Raw genomic sequence first — 22,105 nt, 5'->3', positions numbered from 1 at the left:
AATAAAATTCCATGACTGAAATGCTTGAGGCTGATTAGTATTTTTCAAAATACGAAGAACTACATGGCTACAAAAATGCAAATGCCTGCTGTGACATCAAACTGACTGCAAAGAACAGCTGCTGTACCTGTGGTTCACTGAAGCTCTACAGTAACTCTCCAGTGAATACTATTGTGAAGCCTTTCCCCTGAGGCCTACAAAAATTGACACTTGAGTCTTGGGGTGTATCCAATCTATGCACCTCGACATAATGTACACGGCCTGACCACTATATAGAACTGCAAGCTGCATACAAAAATAATACATTGCCACCACTGAACAAATTACACAATTTCTGTCAAGTATGATAAAATATCAAGACTTAGGCAATGTAGGCATAGACATGAAACAAATCAAATGTCACTTTTCATCAAAACTTTGAGCTTTTTTTTGTTGTTTTTTTGTTGTTTTTTTTACGAAATGGAACAAAAGTAAATCCACTAATACTGAACCACCTGCAAGACCAGTTTTTGTGCCTCACCTTCATTAAGATTATGGCATGCATGAAGTATACATGTCAAACTCTTTGACTAGGTAGAGAACAGACATAGACCTTGATAGCTTCAGCAGAGATACATGTCAGAGTCTACAGCACAGCACTGTTATGAGAAAAGACAGCTAATGTAGCCAGTTTCCACCTACATTACTCTGATGTTAAAAATGAATTAATTTTTGCATTTTTAAAAACATGATTTCCATGATGTAGAGAAACAAAAATGTAAATGAATACAATATAATAGTGGCAAGCCCTACACACATTTAGATCATTGTAATAGTAGAGGTTAATTTTATAGCATAGTTAACACCTGAATGATATTCATTTTTCTGCATGTTAATGATATTAGCTGAGTAACAATTTTAAATTAATGTATAAATAAAATGTACATATAAATAGGGTACACAATTGTTTTATATTAGTATCTACTAAAATAAAAGAAGTGTATCATGTACTTATCTAGTAGAGGGTGATGTGGGTTTTTGGAGCCAAATCCATTTCACGATGGGCGTGAAGAGGGGTAAACCATAGGCAACACTAGTAATAATTTCATAATAAGTAATATAACTGATAATTCATTGATAATAGCATCTCAAAAGGGACATGTTGTCTTAGGGGAATTTTTGAAATCTTTGCCCTGCATATTTCCAACTTAAGACTGAATAAAAAATGTTTTATGTGTATACATCTAGTTTTGCATTCTGTGACCGTCATTATTAGATCAACAAATACAACAAATCAGATGGTAAAAAAGTGAGCACTGACTTTCTGCCCATGGATAAACCGACTTCAGTCTTGGTTCATTGTTATAAATCAGATTTGGCTTCAGTTTTGCTGGCAGAGCTGAAGTAACTAAAGCTTTGCCAGCTCAGAGCTTAAGTTAGACAGCATGCTTGATTTTTTGTTCTTTCATCAGAGAGACAAAATTCAAGAGAATTTTCAGGAGTTATTTTAGGTTTTATTGTAGCTTTTTAATTGTCCCCTTAAGGTGGTAGAACTTGAAAGGATATATTTATAACTAGTGGAAAGTCAGACTGAAGTCATGTAGTGTTCTGCTTGATATGGAGTTTTGGTCCCATCCCCATTTGCCATTTGTGTGTCCTACATGGTGCCCACACACACATCAATGGAAGAACAAGTTCAAAAGACTCAGACAGGTTCTTCCTTGGTTAATAGCTCCTTGGTATCTCACTAACAACATTTTTTTGTCATTCCTGTCTCTATTTCACAATCTAATTACATTTGGGAGAAAGTGTCCTACAGTTGTTCTTGCTCATGTTATCTTTTTGTGGACCTTATTCTTACCTGAGCTGCAAAAAAATCTCCTGCTGACAAACGGTTATCAAACATGAAAGGCACGACTAGTGAGGATTCCAAGCTAAAATATGAACTGAAGTGCTCATTTTCTGTGCAGTCATAAAATTAGACAGATTTGTTGTTAAAGTTGTTTGGCTATTAGCAGAGAGTAGTTAATATGAGACAATGAACTGCCTTTTATGTGTGTGTCACTTCCCTAGGTAATTTGCAGTTATGCTATCTAAAACAGAACAGTGCAAAAAACTGCCACGAAATTCAGATTGTTACATCTTGATATGAAAAATATATTTTTAATGTACATTAGTACAGTATTAGTAGTATAGTATAGTAGTAGCAAATTTACAACATTACTTTACTTGAGTGGGCTACCATTTCTTAAGACACTAAGTAAAACAGTGAGTACATTCACCATCACCAAAAACCAAAATTAGACAGATGTGACATATCCTCAAAAAAAAAGCATTTTTATGATAAAATTCTTTGTCTGTGTCTGCATTATATAAGTAAATAATAATTGTCTTCATGATACATTTTCAGTAGAAACACTGAACCATGAATTGAATTATTAGAGGTTATAATTTGTTGCTTGCTGGAAAAAGCAGGCTTAATGAGAACAAACAAAAACAACAAAATAATATCCTTTACATTACAGCTGGCAGTCTGTTCCAATGTTAGTAAAAAAAAAAAAGCTAATTAGAATAGTTTCAAATCTAGGAATTTAATTGTATTTTCACTGTATCTCAGTTGGCAGCCCTCAGTTGTTTCATTATTACATGTAGGTCTCTAAGCATTTTTACCTTAATAAGAAAAAACTGCTCCCTCCACTTGGAGGAAGAATGTATGTTGTTATTATGCTTCAATTATGGCCGGAGGTCAGCAAGTTAAACTATAAAATTTGAAGAGCAGGAGAAATTATGAATAATTTAGTTTCATTTGTTTTTGTGACAACCAAAGTGTTATGATTTGGGAAAGAACTGGTACGAGGCCCAAGTGCAGACAACTCAGTCTTTTATTTCCAGACAGGAACTAATCTTAGCTCAGGCACGGACGGGAACAGACACAGACGACTCGGAAAACTCATGACATGGAACTCGGCACAAAGTCAAACTGCTCAGGTACAAACAACAATACTCCAGCAATAAACAAAAGACACCGGCAGATATATATATATACAAGGAAAAACCAAAGGCTAATGGGACACAGGTGAAACTAATACTAATCAACATACAGCTACCTAGGGTAAACATCAGGCGAGACAGGAACAAGGAAACCAAAATAAAAGTCCCATACAGGAAATCAAAATACCAGACCATGACACCGATTTGCTGGAGAAAGACCAATTCTACGGACTGTGTGAAAAGAAGCACAAAAATAGAAGAAACTGGACAAACAAAGAAAAAACAGAGTTTTTATAAACAAACTAAGGGGTTGCAAAAATCAGATATAATGGCTGAAGTAATTAGCAAAGACAATGACTTGCAGCTAGGATTTGACCTCTGCTCTATGTTACAGCTTTGCTCTGACATTGATGTTGCACAACTGTGTCCAATGGGTTAGATTCTGCAGCGCTAGCTTGTGACATGCGGGAACTTTTTTTGCTGCCAGGCAAAAATAGAGGATATCTTGAATGCACTTTTTTTTTTTTTTTTTTGATGACAGCTACCTTAACAAATCAATGCTTGATTCTGTGTCCGTTGAAGGAACACCAGATGTAGGTGGGAAAGTGAAAGAGGGTAGATATCCCAAATTTTGCTACATTCCACTGGATTACTCAAGAACCTCAGCTTCAAACCTCAACAAACCTAAGAAAGTAGTGCAATTGGTTGTGCACAGTCAGCTTTTTCCTCTAGATGAATGTAACATAGACTATGGAGCCAAGCACAGTGAGTTGCACAGCAGAGTGTTGGAGAGTTCATTGAATGTCTTGTCTCAGATCACCAAATTTATTGAACTCCAAATTATCCAAATAATACCTTTTAGTAGAGACAGCATAGGTACAACATGAACTCTCTACTGTAGAAATAACCAGAATAATATTTTAGAATTATCCACACAGTATCTTTTGTCAGTACTCATCAGACTCACATACTAGGTTAAAGTACAGACACTTCAACAAATACTGTCCTTGTGTATCTAAACCCTTGTCAGCTTGTACAACAGCAATTTCACTGTGAACACACACTGATGTCCCAGCCTCAAGGCCCTGGCTGTGATGTGTTTGGATCTACACAGCCCTGGGAGACACACACACACAAAGAATGACATTTAGAGAGATGGGTCAGCATCAGTCTCATGCAGATTAGTGAATCCCATTGTGGTTCATATAGAGAGCAAGCATGAGCAAACACCAAGAAGAGCTGAGTGACATCAGTGCCACTGAGCCTGAGTCTTGATTGCATGCCAGCTTATTACAGCTCTTACCAATAGGTGCACAGTTAAACCTTGTTTTTAACTGTTCTCTATGCTCTCCAGCCAATTATCAAACATATTTACAAGACGATGTGACATAAATATCCACATAAGCCTTAATTAAACCTTCTGGGTTTTCAAATTTGAAAAAGGTGAATCGGGTAGCGAAGGATGTAAGGAGCAAGAGAGAAGGAAAGAGATAGAGAACATTAGTGTCATTCTGTTTGCTTTATTGTGCGTTTTGGTGGGCTAATGCAGTGTTACAAACAAAGATTTCAGTAACAGTGTGCTACAGTGTGCTAAGGGGCAGCTGGGAGTTTGCCTTTGGAGACTTAGGGGGGAATGAGCACTGTGGCATCTGGAGCCACCAACACTTGCACTATGTGCTGATCCTCGAATCGTGCCAGATGTGATTCCCAGAGGAAACCTTGCGAGCAACTGAAAACCTACACACCATGCAAAGGAAAATATGGTGGGGTGGGTGCATAGATGCATAGCACAAATTTGCACACACACACACACACACACACACACGTACGCACGCGCGTACTTCACTCATTTTTGTATTTTTGAATCAGTATTTATAATTAGAAATCAACACTGACTATAATGATTAATTTACTCATGGATTAATTTATGCAAGGATTCCTTGAAAAAAGATGAGATTTTCCACTGTTTTCTAAAATCAAATTAATATATGCTGAAATCTTACAAAACAAAGATCATGACTGTTTTATGAAATTGACTTCTGTTAGTCAGACAACACTTTAGAAACAATTAAAAACCAACAGTAATAATACCACAACAAGGTACACTGGAACTTTTACTCTGTAAGAGGAATAATTAAAAAAAAAACTGTAATTTCTAAATATGTAATTAAGTCTAAGTACTATAATTATTTAGTGTAGCTTTAAACTTTGATGAAAGCATGTCATTTAAATGAAGTTTGTGATATTTGTGGTTTTTCAACTTTGAAATTTTACTAAAAGCTGTATGATCCATCATTGCCAATTTAATCTTAATGCTAAATTTTTGTCTCTCACCTGACTGCCCTTGGTCCTACATCACTCCATTTGTGTATACCAATCTGGTATAGGAGTCTGGTAAATTTTATTACATACAGTAAATTCTGTTGGCAGTATGTAATAAAATTTGGTTCTCTGTCAGCATCACTCTTGGCAAAAGCTTTTGGAGTTTTGTTATAGTCCAATAAACTGTGATAGTGTTTACAATCCACAGTGAACAGGATAAAGGGTTAATGTCACTGTCACTACAGCAGTGTGTTCCAGTAAATGTGAAAATTTTGAAATATTCTTGTGCCAAAGGTTTGACTTTGGAAACTGAATATGAGCGATTGGTGCGATAGTTCTTACTGCTAGACCATGTAGTGCTGCTAACAAGCTCCATTAATCAAATTTGAGTATTTAGTTTAGGTAATCTATAGAAAAATGTTTCCGGTTCTGATTATTAGAGCTCTCAGACAGCAAGTCATACTCTGAAAGTGTGCATTGCTTGAGTATTTTATGGAATTCAATTCAATTCCAATTTCATTTGTATAATTAATCCAAATCTCAATACAATCATCTCAAGGTGCTACACAAAAAAATACAAAAACAGAAACCCAACAAATCCCTTATGAGCAAGCACTTGGTGACAGTAGAGAGGAAATACTTCCTTTAATGGAAGAAACCTTCAGCAGAACCGGGCTCATTTTGCCTCAACCATTTGGGGTGAGTGGAGGAGTGTGGCATTTGTAGAAATATATATTAAATACTTTGAGGTGTACACATAATTTCAAGCTCTGTTTTTCAGGCCTGTTTAGATTATCTCTTATTGCAAGTGCACGACATTTCTTTGATGGAGGTGCCCTGGAGGATATATGTTGTTGAAAAGTTTAACCATAAGTACATTTCCTAAACAGTTTGAACCGTCACCTACAATCTGGTCAGAATTGTCCCACGGACTTTATGTATATTATGTATATTCATATTTGTACTGCCGCTTGTTAATATGCAGATTCCTATAGGCTTGTACCTTAAACCATTCTGGTTTTTACTTCTCACTGCTTCACAATTGCAGTCATGCTTCTGCATGAGTGCAACCATATACATAAAATCACAGGCCGAACTGTTCTAATTTCCAAAAAATGTTTATTGAGTGTGTTGAGTAAAGACATGGAAGATCATGACTGTTTGTATTTCATCAACTTAGAAATATTGTTTGTTGATTTGTGACTTTAATGACGATCAAATCACATTTTATTTTCAATTTATTCCAAAAACTGGAAAATTGCAAACACAGCAGTTAATTTTTCTTGCAACTGTATATCTTTTAACTAATGTATGTGAATGTAATCTTTTCCATTTTAAATAACCTACAGAAGACATGTACTCAGGATCTGCCCTTTACAGAGCTCTATTCCTGGACACATTTCAGCACCATCAGACCACTCATTGTTATGTACATTAAATGGGGTATATTGTCATTTCTCATGGCCTTTACAGTGTTTGCTTGATTCCTCTTCGTATTAGAGTGTTCCTCTTTGACAATAGCTACCTGATGATTATCTTCGGCCTTTCAATGATGGCAACTTGCAGCTAAATATGATCCTCTGCTGTGCTGTGTGCTTCAGGGTGACTCTTTGCGGACCAACATACAGCTGGATTTTGGGGATGGCACAGCTGTGTCCTACTCCAACCTGAGCTGGACTGAGGAAGGCATCAAACACGTCTATAAGTCTGCTGGAATATTTCGTGTCACCGCCCTGGCAGAGAACATGCTGGGTTATGACACCACAACGCTCTTCCTGCATGTCACATGTAAGTACCCACACTGTAACAAAACCAAACTTTGAAGCCTTTCTAATTGGTTTGTTTTCTTTTTTTTTTAAATGTCTTTCATTTTATTGGAAAATTCTAAGTGCCAGCAGATCACTGTGACCCTAAACAAGAATAAGCTGGTATAGATAATGGATGGATTGAAAAATTCTTTTTTGATTTCTTTCTCTTTCTGAAGTCTCTTTGAAAATTGTTTGCTTGCAGCCACAACAGTCAAGATGACAGAATTTTTTTTAAAAATTATTATTATTTATTTATTTAATGTAAGTTCAAAACAGTAAACAACATTTAAATGGGAAAGGATGTGTTTTAGTTTGTGGCACTGCACTGCATCATTGTGCCAGGTACTGATGACACGACTTGACAACCACACTGGTGATCCATGCTAAATTCATCTGAAGTGACCTGCACTGACCTGCACGCAAGTGTGATAAGTTCATAACAAACTTGTTTATGGATGGTTTCATTGTGGACAGAAGCAGACACCGAGAATTGCACCTTTAGAGCCACTGAAGCTAATTGCCAGTTATCTGAGAATATAAAACTAGAGCAGTGGCTTATTTTACACAGCCAACAAATTACAGGACCAGCATCTGCTCAGCTCTATTTAGAGATAAATAAAATAGTTTAAATTTCAGTATGTTTTCTCTGTCCTGTTGGTTGCTCTTTAATTGATCTGTTTAATACATTTTAATTTAACGCTCTTGCCATCTCGTGTGTCATCCAGTATAGTGGATTTATACGTTTATGACAGCAATAATGTCAGTGGGGTTTATTTCACAAAGTAGCTCATGCTTTCTGTGGGAAATGCCATAAAGTACTTCAATGATTTCTCAGCTGAGGATACTTAATATCAAATTACTCTCTCTCCCCTCATTCACACACATGCACACACAGAGCAACTTAAGGTGGGGATAAAGATTAGTTCTGGTATTAGAGAATGAGCACTAACAGAAGCAGTGGTGAGAAAAGCACCCCAGACCACTGCACTACACAAACCTTTCACTGGATTTTTCTAGAAAAGTAATGAATTACATGTGTCTGCACCAGAAAACCCCACCTTTGATATTAGTGTAAAGCAACCTGGACTCCTGGCAGGTCCTACCAGGTTCTTAAAGTCAAAAAATATGTGAAGGTGTCAACATATTTTTAGTGTTAAGTGCATAGTAGCACACACACAAGAACCTTCGTTTAACATAAGAAAGATTTTGCTGCTTCCATTTTATGCTGTCAGACAAGGCAGACAGGCAGTCTGACTTCCAAGACGAAGAGCATCAGAAAATGGCACTGAAGATGGCAAGATGAGATGGCATAGGCTCCAGCAGAGCCTAAATAGGAATAAGCGGGTATAGATAATGGATGGATGGATGGATGGGTAAAATAAATATGCACTGAATTTAGAACCCTTGTGTTGAACTGAGAAAGTGATGGCTGCTATTATTTATTTATTTTCAAAAATACAACAAGTGGAATGAAAAATGACAGTAGGCCTATTTCATTTGAGGATTTTTTTTTCTCTCCAGTGTATGAGGATAAGCTTAAAAAAACATACTGACAACTAACGGTCATTGCTGCTAATAATTTTGCAATTTGATGGATTCAGTAACAAAGTGGAATCTGAGACCAAGAAAAATGACATGAGCACTCAGTCTTTCATCTCCTGCCATCACAGCATGCATAGTTAAAAAGCTCACCATATACAGTATGTCTTACCTATTAGCCAGACTGACAGTGCAGCTGTCAGCATGAGCCTCAGAGAGTCTAATTGGAAAAGTCTGTCTGTCTCACTTTGCATTATGAGAAAAAAAAAATCAGATGGTAAACTGGAAGAATAAATTTGCTGCAGTAGAATTTAGTGATAGTTACCACTGTTTTAATGATATGGCTGTTACTTAGACTGAAGGTGTTTTATTTTCCACATTCACACTTGTTGCAAATGGCATTAAATTTCCCCAGCTGTCTAATTTGGCCAGTGAAGATAATATTTCACAGTGAATCAGAAAATGCCAATTGTGAAGTTTCATCAAAATGGTTATACAGCAAGACGCCATACGTTCATAAATAATTTCCATCTTTCGTTTCATATTAATGAGAAATTGGCCACGATTATCTACAAGTAAATATTTTTTCTTGGAGTTTGTTCTAAAAAATGTTTGCATCCATCAATCCATCCATGTTCATTGATCCTGTTCACGGGGGGTTAGATTGGGAATCACCAACAGGCTGAACCAGGCTAAATCGGTCGTAGTCACAGTCACTCACACCTTTGGACTATTTATGTTTACACTTCATTTCACTGTTAGAGAAAACCTGATCACACTAAACTGTAAACCTGATGCGTATTTTTTCCTCAAAGATTTATACCGCATTGGGGTTTGTGATCTTGCCAATCGGCTTTTTGAATGAGAGACATTCCCAAGTAAACCTCATATCAACTGTTCTGTGGGATTCCTTTCATAGGTCCAGTGGAGCATATTCAGCTTCTTGCACCCTTTGTGGTCATAAGAAACAAGGAGGTGAACATCACAGCAGTGGTGCTGCCCACCCACTCACGCACTGTTACCTACTTCTGGTGGCTAGGCAACAATACTGAGGTAATTCTTCCAGGACATTAGTAATACACATTTCAGCCTTTTTATTGCTTGCTGTGTTGGTTTTTATGTGTTCTGTTTTTGTAAAGTAGTTTTTTAATACAGATTTGAAAGGATGGCCATAAAAAGATATTAAATGGCTGTTATGTCTAACAAAAATCATTAAGTGATTTCATGACTAACAATGAATGTGTGCCTGAGAGGAGTTCCCAGTTTTATGAACACACAAACACACACACAGAAAGAGAGAGAGTGAAGTATCAAAGAGTCAATCAAAATGAAAAGTGTATTGCACATTTCTTTCCTGTACATCATGTTCAATCCTGCATTTGTGGCTATATTCAAGTTATCATTGCAGTGTCAAAAGTTATTTCCAGTTGTCTGTGTCAGCCCCCTGACCTATAGAGGACTAAGTCTATAGTTTAGGTATGGCAGAACTATGGCTGTAGGCGTTATAAGGTCAGACAAGCAGTCGGTGTACTGGTCCATAACTCACAATTTAAATAACTTAACCATTTGAAGGCTTTTCATCAAATATTGTACACACATACATACACACATTGTTCACATACCCTCAGAGATTGAAGCCTACTGACATTAGAATCACCAGAGACATGAACATTGCTGTTACAGGTTTTTTCAACTGCAAACAAGCTTTGGTCAATGCTTTGGTCTGCATTATACACATGCATCTCAGCTTAACAGTTCATCTCACCTCCAAAACTCTTTCTTATCAACAAAACACGTCATACGTCTTAAAATAAGCTAATTCATTCACAACACTCACTCAGGAAGCAAACACCATCACTCTTAGCACACTAAACTACAAAATAAGTTGGTTTTTTTTTTCAGATAAATCAGTATTTTATTATAGAAAATAGATCTTTGCACTTTATTGCGTGTACTAAATTATTGTATATTGTAATATGAATGAAGCGGCAAAGCAGCAGTGTGCTTCAATTCTATTTATGGATTCTATTTATTGCATAGTGATTTACAGTATTTCATGTATAACATTCACACCCTCTCTTCTCCGTATGGCCACATGTTTTTGTCAACATCACATCTTATGTCTTCTCTGGCAATGTACCTTGGGAAGAATCTTTAAGAATGTGTAATCCAACCCTGGCAGGCTTCAGGAAAAATATCCCCTTTGGCAACTGTGGTCACTCACTCACACATGCATTTTATGTGAAAGCAATGGAAAGTGATTCACGGTTTGATCCACACAGACTTCTGTTTTGCTGACTGTGTAAAGGGGTTTGACAATGTGACTTCAGTTTTTACCAGTGCTTGCAATGCTATATTAGCATGTTGATGTATCTCAAAGCTACTCTATGCCCAAGTACAACATCACAGAGCTGCTAGCTAAGCATGTCTGTAGACCCTTCGCCCACATTCAGAACAATAGTAACCCTGGGAGAAAAAAATCAGTTCTCTCAGTCATATCAGTGGTGGAGCAACAGTACCAACACAGAGGCCCCCAGCAAAACAACTGGGTGTTCAGTAACAGAGTTGAACCTGGCTCAACTTTTGGTGCAACAGCATGTCATCTGCATTTATTGTCTAACCAGTATTTGAAAACATTACACCCCCACCAACGTAGATCATATGCTGTTTTAAAATGTTGCATTTTGTTCAAGGCTTTGTACTACCTAACAGACCTGCTGGTGTGGCTGCAGACGGTCATTTTTCAAAACAATGTAGTCCCATTTATTCCTTTTTAGTAGCCATGGATAAAGCTATTATTAAAGCCAATTTACAGTTGACTAACACATCCCTCCTTTACCTAAGTGATTGGTGGACTGCACATATACATCCTGAAAACAAGCCTAAATTGATGAATACAGTCTAGTGTAGTGGAGAATTAGTTATGGTATGTTCCAAGTATAACATGATTTTATTCATTTACTTTTACCTTAAATTTTGTGCCTGCAGCCTGTGATAACGCTGGATGGGAGTATTTCATACACCTTCCCTAATGAGGGGATGCACACCATCACAGTTCAAGTGGCTGCAGCCAACGCCATACTGCAGGATACCAAGACCATAGCAGTCAAAGGCCAGTATTTGTTGTTAACAACTCTGCGCTATTGTCAAATAATGATAGGTGAAATGGGAAAGCAGTTAAATTCTTTAGAAGACATTACTTTAGTAAGCTACTTGTAATGTCATATTCTGACTCTGCTCTCTATAAAATTATTCTGAAATGAAACTGCTCTTAGTTAAAAATATCACATTACTGTTGGAACCGCTAAAGAAGATGTCTTCCTTTGAAATGAAGTAATCCGGCTGCAAGTATCTGTAAAATGCAATGATTTATTACCAGCAGATGGGTTGGCGTAAAGCTGTGACATTTTCTAATTATCTAGAAGTGCATCTGGTACATTTAGCCAAAGGGAGGTACATGGGATATAAGAAACCCTTTTCTTTTCATCAAGTGCTAACTACCTGAAATTCAACTTGAGCAAAATGACAGCTGGCACAGCTCCCTGAGAATAATGCCCCCAGATCCAAATGAATTAATGGCTGATTCTCCCCTGGCTCTCCTCAACAGAATTCTTCAAATCTCTACTTTTATCTTTCTCCCCTAATCTGGACGAGTTCAACCCCGACATACCCGAGTGGAGACAGGATGTGGGGAGAGTAATTAAGAAGGCTCTGCTCCAAGTGAGTGATTTTCATTTTCTCTGGCCCCCCACACTTATTCCATCCTTCTGTCTCCCTCTCATCGTTCCTTCATGCCTTTTTATTTCCGACTTTCTTTCTCACGCTGCTGTTGCTCAGTTATTTCATACACCCATATTACACCCCTATTTTGCTGTCCAATATTCTGGACTTATCGGTGCAGCAAGAGAACACCCTTAGGTGATTCATGTGATTCATCATCAGACAGGTGTGAAGACACCTCTGCTTTCCTTCGCTCCCAAGATGGCTTCATGACCACTGATTCCTTCATATTAAAAGTCACAGATAAAACAATCTCAGTACTTACAGCACAGCATCTTGGTAGGGATTTGTGAGTGGAGATACTTGTCACTGTGTCTAATGTGTCTACCTGTGTGTGTCTGTGTGTGTGTTAGCACACTTGATCGTAGGAGGGGTGCAAGTGCTCTCAATGTGTGTGGGAAGCTCACCCATCATTGTTAAGTGCTACTCATCTCCCCATTCACTGCTCATGAATAGTGGACTGAATTTGGAGATGCTGTGCTCTTGGCCATCTTCCCAACATATTGAGCAATTTAGCTGCAGGTGGGCACTTTTAGAGAAATATTTAAATTGGTGAAGGGGCTCTCACAAGTAACCTGGATAACCCAAAGTGAGGCCCTTGCTTTTGAGCCAATTGGTTTATGTTTTTCTGGGCTATGATGTAATTGTAAGAAAAATAATTTTCCACCATCTCCTGAATTAATTCACAGGGTTTATCGGTGCATTCTCAAGCTATTAAAGGCTTGTGCATTTTACTAATTACAGAATTTAAAAAGACTGGTGATTAAAACTGGCCTGTTTTGAGAGGTAGTCACAATTAAAAGTCTTTTATTATCTGGATGAAATAATGTGGATGTGACTAGGACACACTGATGTGAGTAGGATTTAGCATTATAAGATGAAATGGTAATTATAATAGACTACAGGCACACCTTTTGAACCACTTGGTTTCATTTAATAAATGTATAGTATATTGTGTGATTGGCTTGAGAAAAGCTGTCAACTATTTTTTAATTCCTTGTGGAATCAATATTAATATTACACATTATTTCTTCCTTTATGTAGAAAAAGATTCTCAAGCTTTGTTCTTTAAAAAAAAAAAGAACAACGCCTGTCTGTTTCCACAATACACACTAGAGAACTCTGTCTCTGAGATCATAGAAATAAGGTTACAAAACCTAGTCATTCATAATGTCCCTTGAAGGGAAGTATTAAAATGGTGAAAATAATGACAGTTCCAAAATATGTTTATGTATTATTATTATTATATTACATTTTGTGGAGAGCAGATTATGTGTCACTTTTGTTTGTTTTCATGTTGTCACATTTTCCTGTTATATATCAGCTACTCTTAATCTGAAAGGTGAATAGATCTGTTTTTAATGTGTGGAGCTGACACAAAGTTCATCTCCAGACAAACATAGTGTCCGAGTGGTGACAGAAAGATTATTTTTTCTGTATTTTGCTATGGTTGAGAACTCTTACTCGAGACCAGTTCACAATTAATGGTTTATCAACATAGTAAATAACTCCCTAACAATAAAATAGGAAATAAGACGGAGACTTGCAATTAAAGTCAAGGTCTATTTAACTGAAGTACCTTACAGCAGCTTACTGAATCTTTCAAGTTGTGATCTTGTACTCTTCACGTAGGCTCATTTCAGTACCACAGCTTTCTGTTAGTTCTGAATTCACGTCAGTAATGGAGATTATTTTATTTCACTTTGACTATATTCAGTCAGCTCCCTGTCACACTCCCTTAATGTTTCTCTGCTCAAATTCATAGTTTACAATGTTAATTGCCCCCATAGCTTTCCTCAAAAGTTAAATCAAACTATCAAGCTATCATCTCCTTATTGCTTTCCCAACAGCATCAAAATAGGTTCTTATCCAACTGATGCATGGTAAATCATGCACAGTAATTGCAGAGATATATTAATCTTTTCTCTCTGTTAAACAACTGGAATACTGATAATTAAATTGATATCAAATGACTAGATTACATATTACATTTTATGAGAGCAATTGAAACATAACTGAAACATAATCTACAATACAATCAATGATAGGATTATTTTTATTCAAATTGTATTGATTAGGTCAGAGGTAGTTTAATGCTGAATGTACAGTTAATCTATTTTTTTTATAGATTTAATTTGTGTTTAATCATCTAAATGTTCTTTAAGAATATAAGTGAAAGAGGTTGCGTTACACTGTAACCAGAATTCATATATGGACTATATGGGTTCTATGTATATTTCCCCCAAATGCTTCTAATACTCCAAAATATTAGCATGTGAATTTGGAGCAAAAATATCAAAAATATCTAGACAGTTGAACTAGTGCATTATTTAACTTTTCTACTGAATGAAATGAATGACAACAAGCTACATGTCACCACCCAATGATACATAGAGTACAAGATACAAGTTTTACTGTTATAGAGTTTTCATGTTTTAGTTATTTATGATGCATTGACATAATCCATATAATGCATTTATAGTAAAAAAAAAAGACAGACTTAGTAAAAAAACATTACATGTAGTGAAAAAAGTATAGTATTAAAGCATCAAAAACTTTCAGAAAGGGCTTAAAATAAATCTGCAGCTTGAAAGTGATCAGCAGCACTTGAATCCTTTCTGTGTTTCTAGCTTATGTGTTGAGTGTATGTAACTGCATAGCTTCCAGTAGTGGCTTCCAGGCAGGTAATTACAGCTTGAGTTAAAATTTGAGTACATAATCAAGTTCTCTCTTAAGACTAAAAAGCAACTCTTCCAGGAACATTATGCTGAAAGTTCTAAATCTAGTACTTGACTTCAATGTAAAGCACACTGCAAGCCCTTAACATGTCTCCAATGCACCCTTTTTATTATGACAGTGTACTTGAGACTTCTAGTCATCACTTCCAAGTCCCTGTTGTGCTTAGCTTGGTGCTTTTTGGGGAGTGATCACACTCTCTAAATGCTGTGCATTCAAGTTTTTTATGGGAGTGTGCTGACCAGACTAATGTAACTGTATGACATTGGTAATAATCACATGTCACTGTGTGATAGTAAAGCGTATTTCTGCCATACTTCAGGTGTCTGACTTCCCGGAGGAGCAGCTCTTGGTGGCTGTGTTCCCAGGAGTTCCAACAGCTGCTGAGCTCTTCCTATTACCTCACAAGAACAAGTCAGAGGACAAGAAAAAGAGTGAGGAGGAGCTAGACAAGGTAAGAGAGACTATGAGCAGATTGTACATCACACATTGTTGAAATCTTATCAAAGTGTTATTCTGACTGACACATATCACATTCTGTCTGTTTAACAGATGTCTGATATTATCGTAAGTGCACTGAACCAAAATTTTGTGGAGTTCGAGCTCAAGCCCGGTGTAAGGGTGATTGTGTACAACACACAGTTAACACTGGGTAAGGAACATTTGCTCTTACTGCTACTACAACCATAAAATTTACTTGCAGGTAATTTAGTTATTACCCAACATTTTCTGTGTTTTGACAAGATGAGGTTTTTTTTTTTTTTTTTTTTTTTTTGTCTGCCAATTAAAATTCCTGTCAGTAAGTCTCCATGCCAGGCGAAAAGAACACAGGAGTATGAGAGGGGTTTGATTTTAAGTGGAGCTCCTTGAGATGAGGAATCTTTTATGCCTCCCATCAAAAGCTGAACATCTGTTCTATTTCTTTTACAGTCATCCAACCACAAAATGAGTGTTGCACTGTGTATAATTATGTTGATTATTTAGTCCTTCAGAAAGAACACTGTACAATTTAAAGGCAGGGGAATAAATTGCAGAATCAAAAACACTGTTCAGTTTTTACCTCCTGGAAATGGGAAAGTTGGGTGATACTTGAGACTCTGAAATGAACTCTTGCCGAAAATGAAAATGGTGCTATAAGTATTAAATCACAGCACAGTGGCTGCAAATAACATGGCTAGTCTGTAAAACTATTGACTTAGGTCTTGGTCATCTTGAGCAACTCCAATATACCTCCACTGGACGGATCTTAAAATTGTATTTGTTGCTTGGCTGTTTTCATTAGTCATACAGTCTATGGAGGAACACACACCCATGAGGTGTCTAATGTTCAAAATGCTAGATGTTAAGTATCTGGGATGCTGTGTGATATTCTGTGGTGTGCTATACGCTAATGACATTGGAGGTGTATTCACCTCCCAGGAATATGGCTAAAAAGCCTTTGTGCTGCTTGAGAAAGGTGAGTGCATACACACCTGAACTGAAATGGCTTGGGAGTAGCATGGAAACAATAATATGATTTTAGTGGAATGAGAGATATGTGATATCTTAAAAGTTATGCTAGGCCTCAATGATATACAGTGTTTTTTATAAGAAATGAATGGATTAAAAAAGTTACCTTCCAGTAAGATGACGATGTAAATGAACCACACTGCCTAAAAAACATCTAATACTATGAGAGGCTGTTTTAATATTCAGGTAACCTAAAACTTCCAGCAACTTAACTGGTTTTAATCTATTTCACTTCACTGTACTTTAACGTCCATCAGCATAATGCAAAAAAAAAAAAAAAAAAGTCTTGTAGAAATTAAATTAATATACAAAAGCTGGCACAAACAACATATAAACTCATTTTTACAGGAAGACAGTCTCTTTTATGAGCATGTGAATCTGCAACGTTTAGTCAAATGGCTAGATTTTGTATCCACACAATTAACTGAACACAGAAAGGTACACAGCAAAATTAAAACAGATGTAACATCATAATCCCTGCTGTGTTCTCCTCCACAGCACCTTTGGTGGACTCCAACCCCAGACACAACAGCTCAGCTATGCTGATGCTCCTGTCAGTGGTGTTCCTGGGGCTAGCAGTGTTCCTCATCTACAAATTCAAGAGGTACACAACTTTGTGATTACTTTCACCTGCTGCACATACAGCGTAATCTCACACAGCCCAAGTATTTATTACCATATCCTTCATTATTGATGATTTCAGATGAGGATGGACCAATCAGAGGTCATAGACATACTTTAATAGGATTCCAATGCATGAGGCACATTTACCATTAATAAAATGCAGAAAAGGCCATTAAATGGTTTAATATGCAGTTGCAGTGCCTTGGCTGTTATTTGCTGAATAAATTATTCATATGCAAAATGATTCTCTTGAAAAGTCTGAGGGAAACGGAAAAGTTGTCATTAATTATGGATATGAAATTGTTCCCATTAGTCTAAAGAGGATGCATTTTTCAAGAAATCTCACAGTTGACAAAACAGAGCAATTAATAACCAAAATGAATGGTAATTGGAAATAAATTGGATAGTGACTAAAGAAATGTATGTATATTAGCTGTTGTAAATGTAGATGGGAAAAGATACCAGTTATTGTAATTTGCCTATAAATTAGTTACTGAGGTTTAAATTAGAATTATGACAAATTTGAAAGTTGGCCTGCACATACACCATACCAGCACAAGGCAGTCTTTGAGGTTAGCTGTGAAATGCATAAGTGGGTTCTTGAGAAAAGTATGTCATCTTGAAGTTACTTATTTCAGTAAAAATAATTTTTTTTGTGGTTAAAAAAACAAAACATGTCCCAACTCCAAAACATTAAAAAAAAAAAAAAAAAAAAATATATATATATATATATATATATATATATATATATATATATATATACATATATTATATTATATAATTGCTTTCTCTTTTTGCAAATCGTTAGAAAAATACCTTGGATCAACATATATGCTGAGGTGAACCAGGAGAAGGAGCAGGAGATGATTGGCTCAGTGGGCCAGGGGGACAGCACGCCTAAAATCACTCTAAGTGAGTTCTCCACAACCAAAGAACTCATGGAAAAGGAAGTCGATGCCAGGGTTAAAAGTAAGTGTTGATCATTTTGTTTAAAAGATGCATGCAAAGTCAGAATATTGCCCTGCTGAAGTTAACTGCAAAGACTTCTGATCGATGGCAGTTTTGTTTTAGAGATAAAAGTAATCATGGTTTTACACAGGCATTTAAAAAGACCAGTTGGCATCCCCTTTTAGCATTTTTTAAATTATTCAGAATGGAGGATAGCAGCGGGAGCTGCGTATATCAGACTGTCTTGGAAGAGGTTTAACATTGTAAAGAATAGATTCCAGCAAGACCTGCAGTACTGAGAACAATGAATTATTAATAAAACCAGCATGTTTAAGCATTCAGCCTCTGGATTCAATAGGCCAGTGGGAGCAGAGGCAGCAGCCTTAATCACTTGACTGTTTGGTCACAATATGACTTGTTTAAAAAAAGAATATCTTACGCCAGCACAAACAACAGGTTGTCAAAAGCAAATTGGACAAGCACTGTCTACTCTGACCTTATGTGATGCACATTGTATGTTTTGCAGCATTACCAACAGAAAGCATCATAGGCCACTTCATAGGCCACAATCCTTGAATCCATTTGGCTCTTGTGGTTTCACAGAGAATTTGCTAATTCTGAAGAGGAGTGGCAAACAAAAGCACATGTTACATAGCAGTGGGCACCCTCAATCACCAAGGCCATCAGTATTCTAACTTATTTGCTGCTGAATATTTTTTACTCCCCTCAATGTTCTTTGTTACTTTTTGCACTCAGCCTTTAATCCTCCACAGAATTGATTTTGTCTGTTAGAAAACCGAGTAGCTGCTTGACTCAGGGGTGGTACAGGTGGTACATAGTTTATACTAAACAGTGGTGCTGACCAAAATGTTGTACTGTACGACAACAATAATAATAATTATAAAAATACACTGGGAAAAAGAGCATTAGCTAAAAGAACAGTAATGTAACCAGTTAATAATTAATTAGTAATTAATTAATTAGTAATAATAGTAATTCATTAATTTGTAATTAGTTTTTTACTTACTAACTTAAGACAAAATATAGCAGTAGAAGAAGAATATCTAATAGCAAAGATTAAATTCTTTCAATATCCGGACGTAACTGGTACATTTCTGCAATTTCCCTCCCAAATTACATATTCCATGCAGATGAAGGCATAAGTGGTAGAACAATTAACTGATTAGTAGACTGTCTGAAAATTACAAAATATTTTGACATTTGATTAATTGCTGATGTGCAACTGAGCCAAACAAATGCAAAATGTTTCCTGAAATATGGCTTCAACATTTTGAATTCCAGCTTTTCTTTATCTGACACAGACTGTCTTTGAGTTTTGGTCAAATAAAAAAAGCAATTTTCGGGCCTTGGGATTTAGGATATTGTTGTATGCATTTTCTCTGTTGTCTGACATTTTATTGTTTAAGTGTATTCCTAACAGGCATATTATGTTCAGCGATTTAGTATTGCACCTTCATCAAAGTGGGGAAGTCACATGAGACAGTCTTCTCTGTGCCAAAGAGCCAAAACTGTCCTGATTTATTCCCTATTATAGGTGAAGCTGTGGAATGGCTGGAAACTCCATTTCATATCGTGCATTTGTTTTTCCTTAGACCTTTTCTCACTTGTAAAACCTTTACCTTTAAAGACCTATACTTTGTCACATAGGCTTTCTGTTAGAAATGTGTAGTGTCCAAGCCAAGATGACGCCATTGATATCACAAACCCTTAATGACATCATCAGGACCTCTGGGCTATCACTATGGGTCATATCCCCGTCTGCGTACTGAAGAGAAATTCGTTTACGCCCACCTGGGGCGGGGCCCCTTGCCCGAACCAACAACAGCGTGGAAAATGGAGTGTAGGCCACTCAGCTAGCATGCTAGCAGCAGACAATTGCACTGGCTCCCCAGAGGGGAGGGGATGGGGGGGGGAGCAGTACAGTACAGTGGCCCGGAGCATCGTGGTTTTCCCTTCTGCAACATTTCCCCATTGGAAGATTCCATGGAGGGAGGATGCTTTGTCGCAGGCGGGGGGTGTGACAGTCAGCCCTCCGGTAATAGCAGCCCTTGTGTGTTTGACTGTTGAGAGAAGGCACTTAGAGAGTTTGGGGTTTTCCCCCAGCGTCGCTGCCACCATACAAAGTGCGGCTGCCCGGTCCACTACAGCATCGTATGGGGCTAAATGGGTCACGTTTGAGAGATGGTGTGGGAGAACGGTGTTTCTTCTGTTGCATGCCCTCTCATCATGATTCTCTTTTCTCCATTTATTACTGGAGAGAAATTTGGCATTTAGCACCATAAAAACATATGCCGCAGCTATTTCCTCATGCCATGAGCAATTTGCCAACAGATCAGTGTTGAGTGACCCACTCACCTAACGAATTTTGAGGGGCTACCCTGCATACATAAATGTATCACTAGTTCTTTCAGATCTAGAGTGATCACGCTGGAGGGTTTCTTTCACCCTCCACAGAACTTTGTCCTCAGAGGAAGCCGCTTCGCATCTTTTCTGCCTGTTGCGCGCTCTGGCATGTTATGTGGGACACATGCTTGTTTGTTCACTACAGAGAGTGTTCGCTGGGCCCCCCCCTCTCTTCAGAACGTTTGTCTCACTGGCTATGTGACACCATTGTGCAGGCTTACTCTGTGTTTCTACTTGTGGGATGTTGCAAGCTCATCCCTCTCTCACGCTGTCCTGAGAGTCTCCCAGTCGTAATTAGGCTGGCAAGCCTGGGAGGTGTTTTTTGTTACATGGATGCGGGACAGCCCTCTGTCCGTTTTTTAGCTTTATATGAAACCAGTGCTTACTTGCTTGCTTCGCTTCCGATCAGGCAGTTACTCGCATTTCCTTTGTTTTACGGACTCTTCTCCTGGGTGGCCGGGCCCAAGTGAGGCGTAGAGGATTTCTGGCTATCGCTTTGACCCATAGCAATAGCCCAGAGGGCTGTGCATCAATGAAACAGAACAGCTAGCTGAGATTCTGTGAATTGGGCGCAGCCCTCTGGGCTGTGGGCCCCACTGGTCCTTTGAGCCGGTTTAATTCTTAGGTAAGAGTTTACCCAAACTGCCGCTTTATATCTGGGAACTGTGGACGTGATTGGGCAAAGGTGCCCACCCCAGGTAGGTGGAAATGAATTTCTCTTCAGTGAAAGAAGGGATATGAGGGCTGTGTCCAATTCACAGAATTTCGGGTTATGATACGTTTCTCAGACTAAATTGTACTTTTGACCAATAAACAACAGAAAGACATGTATGTGTCAAATCAATAAATAATCAAAAAAGACTTAGATTCACTTTCATAATTCTTATTCTGTATGTCTCCATTAAATTATGTTCCATAATAATTAAACACAAGGTGTCAGTGTCAAAGAAGTTCTACAGGCATGAAAGTGGCAACGCTGAACTAAACATCTTTGTTCTTGGCTTTTATTTTTCTTTTGTTTCATTTATTTCTGCTCAGGGGGAGTCAGCAACGCCTGCGAGAGCACAAGGGAGATTCCAAACTGTACTAGTGTGTAAAGCCGGAGAACTCAACAATTTATGTACAGAGCGAAGTATTACAGTGTCCGGGGTTCTCTTTTTCTGTTTTGTAATTCTCAACACAACTGATGTTAATACTTTTTCTAAGGGACCTCATTTATACAGACTTGCATGGATGCCTCATTCAACAACATCCATGCAGCAAATGTCAATTTACTCAATGAGATTATTGTAATTAGTGGCAAAACTTATTCAGTTCTGAGGATGTATAAGCTACATGACAACATTCATTTGCAAGGTGAAATATCTTTCGTCAAAACCTGTGAAGAGTTATGTAAATTTCCTTAGACGTTTGCTTTGAAAATCATCCTGCCTATATATAGACTA

At 37.4% G+C, this 22,105-nt stretch overlaps 1 protein-coding gene across 2 annotated transcripts in view; it reads left to right on the top strand.

The window, feature by feature from the left end:
* The window catches only part of sorcs3a (sortilin related VPS10 domain containing receptor 3a), a 197,720-nt gene extending 175,859 nt beyond the window's left edge, over positions 1–21,861 (top strand). For both annotated transcript variants that reach the window (XM_026303245.1, XM_026303244.1), the window contains 9 exons: positions 6,894–7,080; positions 9,559–9,692; positions 11,628–11,751; positions 12,247–12,359; positions 15,478–15,609; positions 15,708–15,807; positions 17,163–17,268; positions 18,097–18,257; positions 21,699–21,861. In XM_026303245.1, the coding sequence (XP_026159030.1) occupies positions 6,894–7,080; positions 9,559–9,692; positions 11,628–11,751; positions 12,247–12,359; positions 15,478–15,609; positions 15,708–15,807; positions 17,163–17,268; positions 18,097–18,257; positions 21,699–21,757 (1,116 nt within the window). In that variant the 3' untranslated portion in view covers positions 21,758–21,861. The remainder of the gene's footprint in view (positions 1–6,893; positions 7,081–9,558; positions 9,693–11,627; positions 11,752–12,246; positions 12,360–15,477; positions 15,610–15,707; positions 15,808–17,162; positions 17,269–18,096; positions 18,258–21,698) is intronic.
* Positions 21,862–22,105: the final 244 nt, after the last annotated feature.

Source organism: Mastacembelus armatus, chromosome 1 (assembly GCF_900324485.2).
Source record: "Mastacembelus armatus chromosome 1, fMasArm1.2, whole genome shotgun sequence".
Taxonomy (NCBI): Eukaryota; Metazoa; Chordata; class Actinopteri; order Synbranchiformes; family Mastacembelidae; genus Mastacembelus; species Mastacembelus armatus.
Note: the sequence above shows the minus strand (reverse complement) of the source record. Positions and strands in the feature narration are given on the sequence as shown.